Source organism: Convolutriloba macropyga, chromosome 14, assembly GCF_964194025.1.
Source record: "Convolutriloba macropyga chromosome 14, txConMacr16.3, whole genome shotgun sequence".
Lineage (NCBI taxonomy): Eukaryota > Metazoa > Xenacoelomorpha > Acoela > Convolutidae > Convolutriloba > Convolutriloba macropyga.
The window spans coordinates 46,002,224-46,021,842 of record NC_134481.1 but is presented as its reverse complement, the minus strand read 5'-3'; the positions used below and the strand labels follow the sequence as shown (position 1 = coordinate 46,021,842).

At 39.3% G+C, this 19,619-nt stretch overlaps 2 protein-coding genes across 2 annotated transcripts; one reads left to right on the top strand and one right to left on the bottom strand.

Annotated features, from left to right (window-relative positions):
• Positions 1 to 7,256: 7,256 nt before the first annotated feature.
• LOC142353544 (tubulin alpha-1 chain-like) lies at positions 7,257 to 11,245 on the top strand. Its single transcript, XM_075405805.1, has 2 exons — positions 7,257 to 8,645; positions 10,909 to 11,245. The coding sequence occupies exons 1-2, from the start codon at positions 7,545 to 7,547 to the stop codon at positions 11,140 to 11,142; spliced, it is 1,335 nt and encodes a 444-aa protein (XP_075261920.1). The 5' UTR covers positions 7,257 to 7,544; the 3' UTR covers positions 11,143 to 11,245.
• A 641-nt stretch (positions 11,246 to 11,886) lies between these two features.
• LOC142353543 (bifunctional glutamate/proline--tRNA ligase-like) lies at positions 11,887 to 16,745 on the bottom strand. The gene has a single exon (XM_075405804.1). It carries the CDS (start codon positions 16,681 to 16,683, stop codon positions 12,085 to 12,087), a length of 4,599 nt encoding a protein of 1,532 aa, XP_075261919.1. The 5' UTR covers positions 16,684 to 16,745; the 3' UTR covers positions 11,887 to 12,084.
• Between the last annotated feature and the right edge of the window lie 2,874 nt (positions 16,746 to 19,619).

Below are 19,619 nucleotides of genomic sequence, written 5' to 3'. Positions count from 1 at the left end.
GCCAGCCATTCATAGAGTTAAGTGCATTGGTCCATTTTCAGAGACGCAATCAAAGAAAGGCACAATTCTGCTTATTATGAGTCGGGTGATATAAAAAAGGACTTTGGATTGTTCATGCATGTGGCATTTATGGCAAGAAACTCGCAGAATAATAATTTTAAAAAAAGCTGCAAAAACAAAAACTTTTCCATTTGTTTCTTAACTGGTCTAAATTCACAGCAGTTCATATCTGCTTTTGACCAGTATACTAAAAATAAACATTTTTCATGCACCAAATGCCATATTACATTTAATCTCTCCATAACAATAGAAAACAATCGCATCAAAATGTATAATTTTATCACAAATCTAGACAATCTAAAAACTCATCGTAAAAAATTTCATCAAAATATTGAAGCTAGGGATGAACCATTTCACAAAATCACTTTATCTTTAAGTTCTTTAAAACTCCATAAAATTTCTATGTTGAATCTAACATATTTCAAGTGGAAACATAGATTGAAGATTACCAGACGATATTTGCGATGTAGACAGGTAGTTTCGATCTGCGATTCTAAGAAACTATTCAAGCTCGTAACATAGAATTAAGACCGTAGGAGTTGAAAAAACCCTACGCACATCACTGTCAAACATTACCCGAAAAAATTACCAAAAACTGATTTCAGAGTGACGTCAGATCGGGACGAAAAAAATGAATCAGATATATTGAACCAAAAACAACTAACACAAATAATGAGCATTCTTTCGGACATGATTTTCTTTCTTAATTAAAGCAGATCAAAACTCCATTGATTTAAATTGCTTATACAAACAAGCCGATCATAACATTCCAAATAAACCTATATTTCTCGTGAAAACAAATCACATTCTCGACACCCCAATTATATGGTAAGTTTAAAGTCTAATTGGCTACAAAATACGCATATTTTTAAATCACTTAAAATCTCCTAATTAGGCACTATAGGATTTATCCTATAAGAAATGATGAGAACTTTGAAGAACAAAGTGAACTGAGGATATAATACAGCCAGACCACTATTTCAAACAGGTAACCGAACTGATCAGATGAATAAAAAACAATGTAAAATTCAAGGTTTCTCCATTAATTTTTAAACATTTTGCCAGCCCATTGAAACATCGATTTAAAGTGCTAAATGCAGCACAAGATAAAATCGTAATAAATTTTCACATAAAAAAAACGCGAATTAAGCGTTTTAAACATTTTATAATTGTGTTTCCCTTTGTACAAACACAAATCTCATACCAATAGTAGAACAAAGTCTACGTTATGTTGTAAAAAAAACTAATGGCGGTTAATCTGCAAGTATAAGTTGCTTGTTAAACGCAGTAGAAGCACTGCGAACAGAAAAATTACTCATTTTAACACTAGGTTTTTCTGCCATGAAGTGTAGCAGAAAAAACATACCCGCTAGAAGACCAGAAACAGCTCGAAGAATAAAATATCGAAAGCAATATGAACACTATTCTAACCTTACATAAATCAGAAAAAAATAACAAAAGTGAAAAATAATTGCCAAGTAAAACTGAAGAAAGTCTTTCTGAAAATTGAGACAAAATTTTTAGGCGGGGAGGTAGTTGGAGGGTAGGTGGGATGGGTAGTTGGGTGGCGCCGGCGGCTTAGGGGGAGGTCTAGATATGGGGAATAGTTTGGATATAGAGAAGAGGGACTGTTTTGAGATCATGACTTCTCATAATATGACCTTCCGACCTTGAACATTACTTACCAGTGGTAGTCTCAACTGATCATCAGAAAAATATCAAATATTTTCAACATTAATGCCCAACGTTAGACAACAAATCAACGTACGAAGAAAACTCAATGCTCAAGTCATCGACAGCTATGCTTCAACTTAAAAAAATAGCAACAAAATTAACAGGAAAGAATAGCAACAAAATTAGGACAATTTGACTTAACCTTCTTTAACAAGAACAGCTCAAAATTATTATCAATCGAATAAAAAATAACTCAATCCAGTTGAAAAAAAACTTAAACCAAACCACCCCAAATCCTATGTAAATTTGAAGAATGATACAAAAACGTGCAATAAAATCGCCTAAACCGGCAAATTGGTTTCAAAAAACCTCAAAACTGCTTCTAAAAGTCTAACATTTGGTGTAACAGATGTTCAAGAATGATCCCAAACGTATATAAACTGTTCAAAACAATTGAGAAAAAACCACTTTGGATGAAAAGTTAAAACTAATAAAAACTGCTTTAAAAACCGCACGTAATCAAAAATTTAATTCCCTCCGCAAAATTTTTTCCTGTTTCAAATACACTTACTCCCATCAACATTATTGATCAAAAAGGACGCTTCACGAATACTCCCTTCGAGTTGTAAAATCCTATGGAAAACCAATACTCACCTTTGGTTTGCAATAAACCTGTATAAAACCAGCATTCCTCTCTTTTGGGCCGTAGAAACGAACGCCGACCACAATACGTGATTCACATTTTATCGAAAACAATATGAACACTATTCTAACCTTACATAAATCAGAAAAAAATAACAAAAGTGAAAAATAATTGCCAAGTAAAACTGAAGAAAGTCTTTCTGAAAATTGAGACAAAATTTTTAGGCGGCGAGGTAGTTGGAGGGTAGGTGGGATGGGTAGTTGGGTGGCGCCGGCGGCTTAGGGGGAGGTCTAGATATGGGGAATAGTTTGGATATAGAGAAGAGGGACTGTTTTGAGATCATGACTTCTCATAATATGACCTTCCGACCTTGAACATTACTTACCAGTGGTAGTCTCAACTGATCATCAGAAATATATCAAATATTTTCAACATTAATGCCCAACGTTAGACAACAAATCAACGTACGAAGAAAACTCAATGCTCAAGTCATCGACAGCTATGCTTCAACTTAAAAAAATAGCAACAAAATTAACAGGAAAGAATAGCAACAAAATTAGGACAATTTGACTTAACCTTCTTTAACAAGAACAGCTCAAAATTATTATCAATCAAATAAAAAATAACTCAATCCATTTGAAAAAAAACTTAAACCAAACCACCCCAAATCCTATGTAAATTTGAAGAATGATACAAAAACCTGCAATAAAATCGCCTAAACCGGCAAATTGGTTTCAAAAAACCTCAAAACTGCTTCTAAAAGTCTAACATTTGGTGTAACAGATGTTCAAGAATGATCCCAAACGTATATAAACTGTTCAAAACAATTGAGAAAAAACCACTTTGGATGAAAAGTTAAAACTAATAAAAACTGCTTTAAAAAACCGCACGTAATCAAAAATTTAATTCCCTCCGCAAAATTTTTTCCTGTTTCAAATACACTTACTCCCATCAACATTATTGATCAAAAAGGACGCTTCACGAATACTCCCTTCGAGTTGTAAAATCCTATGGAAAACCAATACTCACCTTTGGTTTGCAATAAACCTGTATAAAACCAACATTCCTCTCTTTTGGGCCGTAGAAACGAACGCCGACCACAATACGTGATTCACATTTTACGCGCTCAAAAACCAGAAGTAACTAATCAAATTAGGAAGTAATTCAAAATGAATGCCGATAAAGCCCATTTAAAATGTGTTTATTCGAATACACAAGCTGCATTGGGCAAACAAAGTTTCAAGTTTCCAGAATTCATTTAATACCTCAATATCAAAAATCATAAATAACACAGCATCAAAAACATCAATAGTCGAAATATCATATCTAAATGAAAAGCAAAAACAAATTGAAGAAGTCTCAGAACCAGAGAATTTAATGAGTCATCAAGGCGCTCAAGCAAAATCTCTCCAGATCTCAGTTTGTACTTTACTGAAGTCATCCAAATTCAGATCAAGATTTACATTCGGTAGTTGCAGAAAACAATTTCATCATCGAATGAGAACGCGCAGAAAATTGTAGACGAGCAATTTGCAAACACTTGATGAGGTTGCAATTCGACAGACTTCACGTGGTTCGCGACTTTCCCGTTTCTGTCCGTTAAGAAATGTCGCAAGTATTTGTCGCCATATTTCCCAATAGACATGGTCGTGAACTCATTAGAAGGTAGAGACAAAGCTGGATGACGAACAAGTCGGCAAAAATGCGGTATGCACCACTCTCGTGCTTTTGCGCGTGCTTGTAAAGCAGAACGGTAGGATTGATAGATTGATTCCAGGAGTTCACGTCGTCCCATGAAGTCCAAATAAACAGAACCAAACACATAATAAACCCAGTTCATCGTGTGAAAGTTATGCACTGTATCAGGTCCACTACATTTCATAGCATAGTCAATGAAATCTAACCTTGGCAAGTAGTCCGGAATATTGCTCCAGTCAATCAAATATGGATTCAGCTGTCCGATCATTTGGGCAAATTTGGCATCATCTAGCTTGACACTTTTAAGCTGAAGCTCGCAAACAACTTTCTCTTCTTGAACCCAGTTTCTCAACCTGTTAAATCTTTCCATAGTTGCTCCGAGCAGAAAGGATATGATCGAACTGTCAGACGCCCGAATCATTGGGGACAATTTAGTCATGTCAATAGTTGCATAAAAATTTTCAAACTTTGCTTTACACCAATCTTCGTCATGCCCCGGGAACATAGTAACATTTGCACAAACTGCCTCTAAATCGTCTAATGCTTCGAGACCTTCCCATGAGACGTATCCTGTAAACAAGAAGCGAGCGTATGCAACGCGATCTTGCTTCTTTCTCAGGTTGCTTAAGGTCACGAAGTCCACAGATCTTATCTTTTCCTGAAAAGCATGCTGAGCCTGTTTGGCAGTCATTCCCTTCTTCGCTTTCCAAATGGGGGCGTATTTAGACAGGAGATGGTTGTTTATTTTGGGTACATGTTTGTCCAGAAATGAGAAGAACTGTTCTTGTGTCTCTCTGTCCCAACAGGATGAGAACCAGACCTGCAGAATCGTCTTCTCACTCACTTCTCTCTCTTCTGCCTTCATCATCTCATACATCAACACACTCCTCCCAACTGTCACCTCCGCCTGGTCGTAACCATAGAAACGCAGGGTTCCTCCTTCATTCTGGTATTCTCCCCAGAGCAGCTGGCTCAAGTCGACGAACCCGATCCCCACGTAGGTCTTTCCAAATTCATACCCTAAAGGAACACTTGGAGTGTTTCTGAAGACCTGCTGGTAATTGACCATGACGTCATTATTGCCTGCACAGTCACTCAAGTATGGTACTACGTTGCAGTCAAAAATGTCGCCGTCTTTCAATTTTTTTCGTCCTAGGAACGCTTTCAAACTTTGCGGATCCGATGTTTTCCAGCGCATTGCAAGTAGATCCGGCAAAAAATCTTCGTCCGAGAATGCTTCGTATCCTCTCTCGAGCACTCCGAGAGTTTCAACAATGGAAATCCGCTCAGCCGTTAGACGTATGAAATGATCGACATCATTCGGGTATACTTTTCTGTACTCGGCAGCAAAATCAGGAATAATTTCGTTACTTCGGAACCATTTATTTATCAAAGTTTCTGAGACTTCGCCTCGTTTCTTAAGTCGCGAAGCTGGTGAACGTTCAACGACTGGGTCGCAACTTCGGTAGTCCGGATGCTCCGGTTTCACTTGGGGAATTCAAACTAATTTGTGTAGCTTCCAGTCTTTCTTTTGACATGCCTTGACAAAGCAAAAAATGTATACACAAATGTGGTATAGCAGGGGTAACTTTTACAAAGTAGAGGAAACAACCTATTGAAAATTGGGTATAAATTAAGCTTGACAAGACGCTCTAGTTGTTCAATGTACACTTGGCTAGAGAGTTGAAGCCTCGAGGAACAAGAAAACGGGTTATAAGATATGCCTAAGTTCGAGAGCTTACGACCAGTTAGTGTACTGGTTTGAACGTTAGGCTTGCCAGTGAAACCCTGGTTCAAATGCAGTACTGGTCCATTTACAGTAGTTGTGCCTGCTATAACCCCCCCCCCCCCCCCCCCAACATGCAAACATGTTTCGAAAACGTTAGGATAACAATTGAAGAATGCTTTTTTCAAAACGCCAACCATTCAAACTAGGATTTAACATTCAATTTATCGTTTAAGTAACTTGCTAAGCTCTATCAAGAAAACGCTTTCATCAACTTAACCCAGAAACAAAAGTCCGCAGTCGAAATTCCTGCTATCTTGAAAAATTCTGACCTTAGAGCAGTAGTGGGACGTTTTACAGCCTCCGCAGGCTTTCGCGTTGTCTTTGCCACAAACAATACAAAACATTGCTTCGCCAAAAATTCTGCCTTTCTCGAAAAGTTGAAATTGAAATATCTCAGAAATGGCCAAGATTGTACTCAACCAAGCCGTTTGACGCTCCGAATTAGAAAATCTAGATATTTTCCCGGATCTTTTCCGTTTGTGCCCCCCCCCCAGCTTAGTGGGTGCATATTATTTGCAACCCCCAGACGCACGTGCAATATTTTTACATAATGATTTATTATGTAATGACACGTGCTCTGTCACTGGGGGGAGCATAACGTACTGGGGGGGCAGAAACGGAAAAGATCCATTTTCCCACGATACTTAATTATTATGGAGCATGAGTCACTTGAGTAATTTCTCGGAAATACATCTGAGTTCAAGACGTGAAAACTCAAACAGGGACTGAAATTAATTATATGCAACGAACCGAGCCTCTCTGATTATCTTCGGTCACAAGTACAGAGAATAATTATAGCTGGATCTTATCTGCTTCAGCTTTTATGCCCCCCCCCCCCCCCCCCGGAAAGATATATCACCAATAATCTCAGAGGAGGGGGAGGGGGATCTTTATAGCGTTATTAGTCAATAAAACTAATGCACCCCTTGTGTCTGTGTTGTCGATAAAATCAGTTTAAAAATAATTCCACCAATACAGGATTCGAAAGTCATGCCCTTTATTTAGCACAAAAAATGAAGGTCCGCGTGGGAAGCGCAGAAGTTAGAAACCCACAAAGCTAAGAGGTCTGGCACTAGATCCAAAAATCGTTAGCATCAGACAAAAACCTCATTTTGACTTCCAGGAATGGGAAATCATTAAATTTTAGGATCTATTCTGTTTTGCGAAGCTTAGTGAGCTTATATTTTTTACGCCCCCAGGCGCACGTGCTATTGTAACTGGGGGGCGTAAAAAACACTGCGGGGGCGGGGGTGTTTGCGAAACAGAATAGATCCAAATTTTAATCATCTAATCAATTAAGGGTGGTGACAGTCGACAAATACCCTACTGAGAATTAAAAAGTACGGAAACAAAATGGCGTTTAACTAATAAAGGGTCTTTATCGTAACAGCGCACGTGCCATTTTCAACAGCTGTATCCCACAGTACTTCATTAAAAACCAACGTAACCACCATTAAATCAGCTAATCAATACATTGCCAAAGTTCACACATTTCTTTCACATAAGATACAATTCTAGATGTTGAATAATTCGATCTAAATAAACACCCAACTCGGATCATTGATTTAGGAATTACGCGTTGAAGTCTTTAAGTAACCAAGTTACATACACCGAAGACTAAATATCATTGTCAAGGCAACAGTAAACCAACCAGTTGAAACATTGAAAGTTGTCAACATAATGAGAGAAGTTATTTCAATTCACATCGGCCAAGCGGGAGTTCAAATAGCTAACGCATGCTGGGAATTGTACTGTTTAGAGCACGGAATAGCCCCCGATGGATTCATGGCTACAAGTTGGCCCACGGATGACTCATTTCTGACATTTTTCAGCAATACAGGGGCTGGAAAGCACGTACCCAGGGCCATTCTGTTCGACCTTGAGCCCACCGTGGTTGACGAAGTCAGAACAGGTACTTATCGACAATTATTTCACCCCGAACAGCTGATAACTGGTAAAGAAGATGCCGCAAACAACTACGCCAGAGGTCATTACACAGTGGGAAAAGAAATAGTTGACCTCGTTCTGGACAGAATCCGACGTCTTGCGGACATTTGCGATGGTCTGCAAGGATTTCTACTCTTCCACTCATTCGGTGGGGGAACCGGATCCGGTTTCACATCTTTGCTTATGGAAAGACTAAGCGCTGATTACGGCAGGCGAAGTAAACTCGAGTTCGCGGTTTACCCGGCTCCGCAAATCTCAACAGCAGTCGTGGAGCCATATAACGCGGTTCTCACCACTCACTGTAGCTTGGAACAATCTGACGTTTGCTTTCTAGTTGACAACGAAGCTATTTATGATATTTGCGCAAGGTATATTGACGTAGACAGACCAACATACACAAACTTAAACCGGTTGATAGGTCAAGTAGTTTCTGCGATCACGGCATCGCTTCGCTTCGATGGTGCGTTAAACGTCGACTTGACCGAATTCCAGACAAATTTGGTTCCATATCCAAGAATACACTTCCCTTTGGTCACGTACGCGCCGATTATTTCGGCAGAAAAAGCATACCACGAACAATTAACAACGGCTGAAATTACGAACCAGTGTTTTGAACCAGCAGCTCAGATGGTGAAATGTGACCCCAGACAGGGTAAATACATGTCAGTGTGTTTGTTATACAGAGGAGCTGTCACTCCCAAAGACGTGAACTACGCCATTGCAAATATCAAGTCTAAGAAAGCTATCAATTTTGTGGACTGGTGTCCTACCGGGTTCAAAGTCGGCATCAACTACCAGCCACCGACGGTTGTACCAGGCGGAGACTTAGCAAAGGTTAGATAGTCAAACAAAATCTTAATTTATAATATTCTTGCCCACCTCCCCAGTGCAGCTATTGGCCGCCATTCCATAACTTTACGTTGCTTGGAAGGGCGAGGATTTCGCAACAAATTCGGAGATGCCGGGCAATATTTTTGAGATCCAGTCAACTTTGGTTCTAGATACATTTATAAAATGGCACACTACTATGTAAAGACACGTGCGACGAAAAGTTACACGACCGTTGTAATACAAAAGAGTACATGACAACTAAAATGCACCTGTAAACACTGTAATGAACTTCAAAAACTAAACAAATATTCTGACGGCTTGAAACTGACACCGGAAACTGAAGGTTCTGAATCCCGTGGTTCAAACCAAATCCAGGTCTACTAATACTACAGCTAACGAGGCGAAAGATCTGTATTAAAACTATGGGCCTAAGATAGAAGATTAAAAAGACACTTGGCATTACAACACCACAAAATTGAGAGAAAAACAACACCTCGGAAACTATCCTTTTTTTTGACAAAAACCAAATATCAGATGAGATCAAAAAAGAACATGCAAGAAAACATTTAAGCCAAAACTCAGATGTACAGAGTAAAACCATCAGCTCCAATTGCTACTGTTTAAAGTATAGGTTTCTGCTGAAAAATTAAATCAAATAAACTAGTATACCAAATAATAGCAAACGTCCAATGAATTAATCTCAAACAACATTCGTGGAGAGGCTATTTAATTTAGGGGGTGTAGCTTAAAAATTTTTTATAAGTTTAAAAGCGCGCCCCATTAGGGTTTCAACCCTCAGCCTCCAAACATCAGTGTGACATCATAACAACTAAGCTGTAACGGTTTTGCTAATCACTTGCTCACAATCGCTTTTATTTTAATAAAAACTTTATTTTGGAATGAGAGCAATTGCAATCACTCAAGAAAAAAAATTGAATGAAACTTGAAATCGAAGTTTGCTCTTGAACAGAAATACATAAACGGTCAAGCAAAAATTTTTCACAAAGACACACACGTTTACAGTAATTGCTTTAAACTTCGTTCAAGGGCATACGTAACTATTTGTTTCAATTTCATTATTGAATTTTGTACAAAGCTTTCATATAAGCTGTAAGTCAACGTTTTGGCAAAACAACGTTTCCATTCCATACACAAAAACAAATAAGAAGCAAAACTCAGCTGAAACCTATTCGGAACCCGTTTTTTGAGGAAAAAATCAAATGATATTAGTTGGTAATCTTTTATAATAAACATCATTCTTAAGTTTCCATCAGCTATTAGTTCCTCATCTATTAAAATAACGCTGATTCTCAAACTTTCATAGCTGAAACTAACAATGGTGTTATGCTAACTGGTTTCGGTATTCGCATATTTTTGCTGGCAAGTAGAATTTCGAAAGCTGAAAATCATAAAACCCTTGCTTTTTTCTAAGGAATTACAAAATTTTCAGATTTCAAAAAGGCTATCTCATTTTTTGTCTCACTTGAAAATTGTTTTTCGATTGATAAATTTTTATACCAAAAAAATCAATCGCCCAAAAAGTTGTAACAAAAAAAACTTGAATACGGCTCCACCCATTGTGTATGATCACGCAAAAAGTCATCTCTAGCCAAGAGCAAAACTCGTAAAGCTTTCCGCATTCTTAGATCCGCCTTTTCAATTTCCATTCTCAACTCCGCCTTTTCTTTAATTTTTTGTGGAATTTGCAAATGCTGCGCTCAAAAAATGTCAGCTAAATCTTGTGGCCGAATAACATCAGAAGAATTGCTAGCCAATTCCTTAAATTGAAGCCTTAAATCGAAGTTAATACTGCAGCTCGCTTCAGCCGGGGGCATAATTTCTGATGCTTTGCGAATATTTTTTAAAGAACTTTTTGTCGACCATAACGGTGATTTAAATTGAGAGAATGAAATCAAATTCAGTGCACTTCTCACTTGACTTTTTAGTTATTAACAATTGAGTAAATTGAGTTCAGCTGCTTATTAATGCGAATGAAGGAGCAATTCAGACACCCAAAAAGTCATGAACGAAAAGAGGCAATCGAAAATCTTTGAAAATTTATCCAAAAGCACGACAATAATTGCTTCCAACTTCATTTGGAAGCAATTCAAGGCTTTTCAAAATTTATCTTTTGGCCTGAAAAAAGCCACCCACAGCATGCATGCCAGAAAATTTCATTAGATGAAAAGCAAAAAAAAGGCGCGATATCCACGCATTTAAAATGTAAGTTGAAGTAAAGTAAAGTTCACGATACCATAAGTTACAGGTATTGAGAGCAGTCTGCATGCTAACAAACACCTCAGCTATCGCAGAAGCCTGGGCTAGACTGGACTACAAGTTCGACTTGATGTACTCAAAACGGGCATTTGTGCATTGGTATGTGGGGGAGGGGATGGAGGAGGGGGAGTTCTCAGAAGCCAGGGAAGATCTGGCTGCCCTGGAACAGGATTACGAGGAGGTCACGATAGACACAGCAGATATGGAGGGGGAAGAATGCTAGACTCTTCCATTTCGAAATCCAAAATCATATTAGTTAATATTTAAATGTTCTACCACTGCAACAACGTTAACTGAGCCATAAAAATTGAAAAAGAATTTGCGGTAGCCTAGTGTTTTGACATAATTTCCATAGATAAGGAACGAGGAACGTTCCTTGTTAGAAGGCCGATAGATAAAATCTGATTAAATTGGGCATAAGATAAGGGTTGACACAGCTTGACAATGAGCTCTACTTGGGTTTAACGTATAATTGGCTAGAGAAATAAAGACTCGAGCAACAAGAGAATAGATTACTAGGGATACCCAAGTCCGAGAGATTAAGACAAGATTAATAGTGGTGTAATCATTAGCACACTAAGCTTGCAAGTAACAGGTGTTGTTTCGTATCCAGTACCGTTCCACTTTCACAGTAGTTGAAATGCTTTAGATCCCCCAAACACTTCTTCCAATAATTCCCTATATAATATAGCACTTCAAGATTTAAAAAAACGCACTGTGGAGGTTTATTGACATAGAAAACGGCATCGAACAGAAAGTGAGGCTAAAATAAGGTGAAAACTGAAGCCATTTAAATAAATTTTGATGGAAAACTGAAATGAAAGCCGGTCATTAAAACATGAGGAGGGTCGAACATCGAAAGCTATTCAGTAATAATTAATTATCAATTGCTCTCAGATCAGAACTCAAAAATTGGTCATTGCAATGAATATAATAAATCTGGTGCTTTTTAGAAGACACAAAGAACTAAGCGGAAAAAGCAACCTTTATTAAATATACAAAGCGTAATTATTAAATTTGATGACTTTTTAACTTCTTTAAAACAAATTAAAGCAGTTCAGATTCTCTGGTACCAATCCCCTCCGACATTCAGGACAAACACAGAGTAACAAATAATTTACAGCTTTATCAATTTAATTAAATTGATATCAATTGCTTTAATTCATTAATAGCTCCGACCGAACAAAGTAAACTTCTTTGGCGCATTTTTGCACCCTGGTTTGATACAAGCGCACTTGGTCACGTCTTCACCCTCTGGCTGTTCGAATGGGATACACAGACTCTTGGCTCCCATAGACGGAGCATTAGCGTCCAGATCTCGACCTTTGGCACTTTCTTCCTTGATTTCGCCTTCGCAATCTTTATCACCACAGAACGGTGCCAGTAAAATATTCTTCTGATCCAGCAACGAGCAAAACTCGTCAAAACTCTTTGTGACCTTCAAATGCGTGCTCAAGTTAGTCTTCGCCCTCTCCAGCAAGTTTTTCTGGATAACATCCAGCATTTCCTCGACCGCTGTGATAACTTGATCACGTTTGACAAAGGACCGTTCGCCAGTATCTCGCCGGACCATGGTGACTTGACCTTTCTGGAGATCTTTGGGACCAATTTCAACTCGGATTGGAACCCCTTTCAACTCCCAGTGGTTGAACTTCCACCCAGGGCTGTAATTCGGGCGCAGATCTGTCTTCGCTTTGAGACCATGATCATTTAGCTCCTGGCACATCTTAGAGCAGTTGTCGAACAATTCCTTTTCGTTTGTTTGATCTGTGATACCACAGGGAACCACAACCAGTTTGAAATGAGCAACTTTAGGAGGTAAAACCAACCCTTTGTTATCGCTATGAGCCATAACCATAGTTCCGATAGTTCGCGTTGACAACCCCCAGGAGTTCTGATGCGCAAAACATTGCTCGCCTGGCTTATCTGGATTTTCAAACACAATGTTGAACATCTTCGAGAAATTCTGTCCCAAATGGTGACTAGTCGCTCCTTGTATTCCTCGTCCACATTGAGATATGAAAGCTTCAACTGTTGTCGTAAAATCAGCGCCAGGGAATTTTTCCTTCTCAGTTTTCCTACCTTTGATCACGGGAATCGCCAGAAGTTCCTCGTACACGCGTGCGTACAGGTCCAAAATTGCGTGCACTTCTTCAACGGCCTCCTCTCGAGTTGCAAATGCGGTGTGACCTTCCTGCCACAGAAACTCGCGAGTTCTCAAGAAAGGCGTTGGGTTCTTAAACTCCCACCTCACAACATTGTTCCACTGGTTCAACTTTAAGGGCAAATCTCGATGACTTTGAATCCATTTAGCATAAGAAGGGTACATCACAGTTTCACTCGTGGGTCGAATTGCAATCGGCTCGGCTAACTCACTTTTACCCGACCGCGTCACCCACGCAACCTCTGGGGCAAAATCGGCAATGTGATCTTTCTCACGTTCCAGGGCAGACTTTGAAACAAACATTGGAAAGTAAACATTCTCAACGTCCAGCTTTTTAATCTCTCCGTCAAAGAAACTTTGAATCTTTTCCCAAATTGCGTATGAAAGAGGTCGCAACACGTAACACCCAGATACGTCATAATACTCAATCATTTCAGCTTTCGTGATAACTTGCGTATACCACTCCGAGTAATTATCTTCCATTGTGATTCCCAAACCCAATTTCGTTTCCTTCTTTTTATACCCACCGTCGCCACCATCACCATCATTGCCACCTTGTTGCTTTTCCTTCGGCTTATCTTGGCCTTTCTTTTTCTCTTGCTTTTTCGACCCTTTCGCGTTCTCTTTATCATGTTCCTTAGCTGGGGTAGATTTCTTATCACCACCATCTCCGCCTGCTGCTGCTTTCGGTTTCCAATCATTGCCAGTTGAATTCTTAAACTGTGTTTTCAGTTCCAATAGAATATTTACCTCGGGTTGAACTTCGTCTTTTGAAGCTTTTTGGGCCTTCAGAGCTCTGATTTTCTCACCTTGAGCTGAAATCTTCTGGTCAAGGTCGTCAATGTTAACATCAGTGTTATTCGATTGGGTAGTTTCGGCTTTAGAAGCTAGCAATTTCTCAGCAACTTGGGGATTATAATCAGATCCAGTTAAAGTCTTGAACTCAGCCTTTAACGCTAGCAACTTGTCAACAGCTGGTTTTACTTCGTCTTGTGGTTTCTTCGCAGTCTTTAACTCTCGGACTAAATTGCCTTGTTCAGTAATGCTGTCGACCAGTTTTTTCACAGCAGTTAAATCAATATTTTTCACCAAATTTGTGTCACCCAATTCTACTGTTTTGTTATCTTTCTGCTTCTTCGCTTCCTTTTCCTTCGGCTTTTCCTGATTTTCAGAGCCTTCAACACCTCCTGCTGAGAGTTTTTCCATAGCTTTTGGAGAATGATCAATCCCTGTCATTGCTTTGAACTCGACTTTCAAGGCAAGCAATCTATCAACTGCTGGTTTGACTTCCTCTTGTGGCTTTTTCTCTGTCTTCAATTTTCTCACTTCATCGCCTTGAGCTGAAATAGATTCAAATAGTTTCCTAACAGCCGTCAAATCCAAGCTTTGATTTGATTTGGAATCGCCCGATTCCGCTGTTTTAGGGTTCTGCTTTTGTTTCTTCGAATCATTCAACTCTTTGTTTTGCTTCGAACTCTTTGAAGTGACTTGAACTTGTTGTTTTTCCTGGTCTTCTTGGGACTTGTGCCCGTCTGGGATATAAATAAAGATTGCAGGGAGGTCTTTCCCAATAACAGGGTTGAAGGGTTCGTACGGGCGATCACAGATAAAGAACCCTTTCCTCTGAATTTGAATGATGTCTCTTAATTTCACGCTTGCCATGTTATGATCTCCCAGCAAGTTTTCCTCTTTTAAGGAATCCCAGTTTACAAAGTCTTTCATTTCTTCGTCTTTGCCTAAGACAGGCTTTGAAATCAGATGTGAATAGGTTCTGGCAATTATTGGAATAGAGTTGACTTGTGAGTGTTTTTCTGGGAGCCAAGTTAGTTTGTGTTTAGTAGCTTTGAAGTTCGTATCCTCCAGATTCAACTGTCCTTGGATACTGGTAACTTCGTTCCCATCATCGGATCTCTCAATTTTCTTGATAATGCAATTTCCCCAGTTGATTAAAGTCACACTTTCGTCTTCTTTGAGCAAAACTGCATCTTGTTGTTCAATTAATATAACCTTACAGTAAGCCACCTGTTTAGTACCAACCTCTTTGTTTTTGGGATGTAGTTGCTGCTCCTTCATTTCTTCACAATCAATTCCTGAGAGAGTTACAGGTACCAATTTTTCCTCGCTGAGTGCCGTGTATCTGGGCGCAATCGGATCAATGATTTTCTTATTAAAAGCCCAAATTTTATCCCATTCCATTTGCACAATCGATTTTGAACCTCCCTGCGCTGCGATAAAATCTTTCAGACCCTGCACAGTCATTCCATGTCTCAAAATTCCACGAACTGTTGGGAACCTCGGATCTTCCCAGGAATCAACAACTCCTTGATTGACCAACCAGGTCAGCTTTCGTTTGGACAAAACGGTGTTTTGCAGATTTAATCTAGCGTACTCCCAAATGTAAGGCTTCCTGAGTTGCAATTTTTCAATTAACCAGTAATACTGCTCATCCCTGTCGTGATATTCTGTCGTCCTTAATGCATGGGTTACACCTTCAATACTGTCGACTATTGGACACGCGAAATCATAAGTTGGATATGCTTTGTACTTGTCACCAGTCGCGACATGACTTTCGTTCTTACACCTGTAAAGGGTTGGGTCCCTCATACATCCATTGTTTGAGTTCATGTCGACTTTGGCACGTATGCAACATTGTTGACCATAATCAGTACCTTTCACCATTTCGCGCCACATGGCAAGATTTTTCTCGACACTGTTGCTCCTGTTTTTACTTTCAGTTCTAGCTTCGCGTTCTTTCTTCATTGTGTCAGCATCGGTATCGTCAGCATAAGCGTTCGCGTCTTTTATCATTTTCTCACATAAATCAAGCATAACGTCGAAGTAGTCCGATGTTCTGGTTTCGCAATCTGGTTTAACTTCCAGCATTTCCAGATCCTTTCTAATCACGTTCTCAAAGTGCTCATTCTCCTTGGCAGGATTTGTATCGTCAAATCGTAGAATCAATTTTCCTTGGAAAGTCTGCTGATAGTATTGGTTGACTAGTGCGGCTTTGGCATGGCCAACATGAAGGTATCCACTAGCCTCTGGCGGGAATCGAACAACCACCTTTCCCATTTCAGCCCCAGGAAGATCCACAAATTTACCAACGTCCTCCTGCTTTGCTTTCTTTTTTGGACTACCTTCTACTGAAGCACCACTTTTCATTTGAGGCAAGTTTGTCGGCATACTGATTTCGGTCATCATCAATTTCTGCCAGCGTTTTATGTGAGTGAACTTTTCAATGTCAACTTTGCAAAAATACAAAGCGTTGGCCAATGACACGTCGGCCACTGTGAAACGGTGCCCTACCAAATAGGTAAGAGTCGAAATTCGTTTATCAACTGCTTCAAAATTAGTTAATTTTCCTTCCGCAATATCATCGGCAATGGTTAACCAAGAATCGATTTCCGCACATTCAAGAGGATCATTGCTGTACAGAACACCGGATGATACAAACCGACCATAGTAACGCATTAAGCTCGAGCAACTAAGTTTCTCAAATTTTGTTCCATTCAGAACAACGCTATCACCCTCTAATTTTGCGTCGAACGAGAGTCCATGCGACTGTGAATATTGACTTAACAAAGGTAACAATGACAACATCTCTGAAAAAAACGAATTCTTTGTATACAACCGTAAGCTTTTAAGTCTACGCTTCAAATGATTCTTAACAAAAAACTACCAGAGAGTCTAAATGTATCACCTCTGAATAACGTCATATCTAAATGTGGCGCTAACGTCATTCGGTACATTTGTTGCCGTCTGATGCAATACATAGAAAGTAAGACTCAACTATTGCCGAACTAGATAGCAGTCAAGAAAGCGAAGTAAGAGAGACCTACAGCTTACACAAGACAGTCCGGCATTTCTGAAAGCTATGGCAATGAAAGCGATTACAAAATGATAGATCAATCTCTTGTAGCGGGGTGTAAAACGCACAACTGAATGCGGGGCGCCATGGAATCTTGATTAGCCATTATTTGTTTCGGAAGAAGGGGAAAAACAATTGTTATTGATTTCAGCCATCCAATTCATAGAGCATTCAGAGAATTATTTCCATAGATCACAACTGCGCGGATATTCATTTAGGTTCCATTCTCATTCAAGGACGTCAATGTGTACTAGTCTGACAATTTCACGCCGCTAAAACTATTTTGTTCCAAAATGACTCCTGTTAGCCGGACAGCCATGAGAGCTGTCACTTCATGAGAGCTTTTTCAATGCAAATAATTGGAGGTCTTTCCTATTATAACCCCCCTCCCCCCACACCATTATGGTATGTTTAACATGATTGGGGGGACATGAGTTATCTGACCACTAAGCTGGGGGGGGGGGGGGGCAATAATGGGAAAGACCCATAATTGGTGTACCACAATCAATGGCATACTACTTTTCTCTCTCTCCCTCTCTCAATATAGGTTTCACAGCTTTCTAATCGGCAAATTTTGGACTACCTTCTACTGAAGCACCACTTTTCATTTGAGGCAAGTTTGTCGGCATACTGATTTCGGTCATCATCAATTTCTGCCAGCGTTTTATGTGAGTGAACTTTTCAATGTCAACTTTGCAAAAATACAAAGCGTTGGCCAATGACACGTCGGCCACTGTGAAACGGTGCCCTACCAAATAGGTAAGAGTCGAAATTCGTTTATCAACTGCTTCAAAATTAGTTAATTTTCCTTCCGCAATATCATCGGCAATGGTTAACCAAGAATCGATTTCCGCACATTCAAGAGGATCATTGCTGTACAGAACACCGGATGATACAAACCGACCATAGTAACGCATTAAGCTCGAGCAACTGAGTTTCTCAGCATTCAGAGAATTATTTCCATAGATCACAACTGCGCGGATATTCATTTAGGTTCCATTCTCATTCAAGGACGTCAATGTGTACTAGTCTGACAATTTCACGCCGCTAAAACTATTTTGTTCCAAAATGACTCCTGTTAGCCGGACAGCCATGAGAGCTGTCACTTCATGAGAGCTTTTTCAATGCAAATAATTGGAGGTCTTTCCTATTATAACCCCCCTCCCCCCACACCATTATGGTATGTTTAACATGATTGGGGGGACATGAGTTATCTGACCACTAAGCTGGGGGGGGGGGCAATAATGGGAAAGACCCATAATTGGTGTACCACAATCAATGGCATACTACTTTTCTCTCTCTCCCTCTCTCAATATAAATAACTTATTTCACCAATCCTGCTCTTCTCATCGGAATGCTGGGAACTTAGAAAATCTGAATACCAGATCATGGAATCCTTCCATAAGAAAGCAATGAGATGGATCTGCGGGAGTATTGACTACAAGGACGCTATTTTAAAATCGAATCTACTACCACCACTTTATTTTAAAGTATTGAAAGATCTGTTGATGTTGAGTAGCCTTCTGAGCGGCAAGTATGATGTGGAATTCTCAGAAATCCGAGTTGTTGGAGAGGACAGAAGGAAAAGAGTGGCACTCCCAGAGGTCAAATATGAGGTTCAGAGACTGAACTTCTGGTACAGAACGGGGTTTCGAGTGAACGTCATCCAGAAAGTGATGGACTTCTTCTGTGAGCAGCAACTGAAGAGGAAACTCATTGAATACATGTGGAGCTATTTGGAAAGAAACTGGAATGAGCAGAATCCTTGCACATGGACATTCATTTGTATCTGTGAAAACTGTCGTGCACATCCTAGAACCTAACAGCGGAAATAACATTCCAGTGGCATATCCACGAAGTCATAATAATAATAATAATAATAATAATATAGGTTTCACAGCTTTCTAATCGGCAAATTTTATATTCCAGTAACTGAATCACGTCATTAATTCGCAACCATTTAATACACGGAAAAGCTTAACAGTAGTAACATATTTAAAGAATGATGCCGATAGGTGTGAACCAAATTGGGTTCAGTGATTTCGATGTTATTACATCATTGCGAACGCCAGTTTTAGAACTTGATCAAAGCAGGCATAAAAAATTTCTGAAAACTGCCAAAACAGGTTGACTATTTTTTTCGAACAATTATTCTGTAGACGTAATTTTAAAGACAGAACAAATAAATGCAAAAGATTTAAGTACTCAAACATGTTCTCTCCAAAATGGCAATCAGATCGATATACTATATACCGAATCAAATTAATTATGACCACCGAATAGTTATTCCATTTTTTTTCAAAATTGGGGATATATGCCAGTCTGGTTTTTTTTGCTTCAGCCAAATATTCACTTTTTGTTCAGGCATCGTAGCGAAAAAGGGAAACCATGTTTTTTTTATAACTGTTTTCACCGTAAACTCTTACGGAAAGAAATAAGTCTTCTGGAACAAAGCCTTAAATTGTTCGAGGAAAAACTTGAGGAGGATAGGGACATTCTCAAAAAAGAGGTGAAAAAAGAACTTTTACCATCAATTGTGTACAGCATTACAGAGGAAATGAGGTATCACTCCGAATTGATTAGAAAGAGACTTAAGAACAAGTTACTGGCCTTTGTGGAATGGAGCTCATAATAATGTTGTTACATTGGTCGGTGTTGACATGCCGAA

Bases quoted from the DNA above. Each gene is read 5' to 3' on its own strand.
- LOC142353544 (XM_075405805.1), top strand. From the start codon at position 7,545: ATGAGAGAAGTTATTTCAATTCACATCGGCCAAGCGGGAGTTCAAATA. The intron at 8,646-10,908 runs GTTAGATAGTCA...CATAAGTTACAG, and splicing joins CAGGCGGAGACTTAGCAAAG to GTATTGAGAGCAGTCTGCAT.
- LOC142353543 (XM_075405804.1), bottom strand. From the start codon at position 16,683: ATGTTGTCATTGTTACCTTTGTTAAGTCAATATTCACAGTCGCATGGA.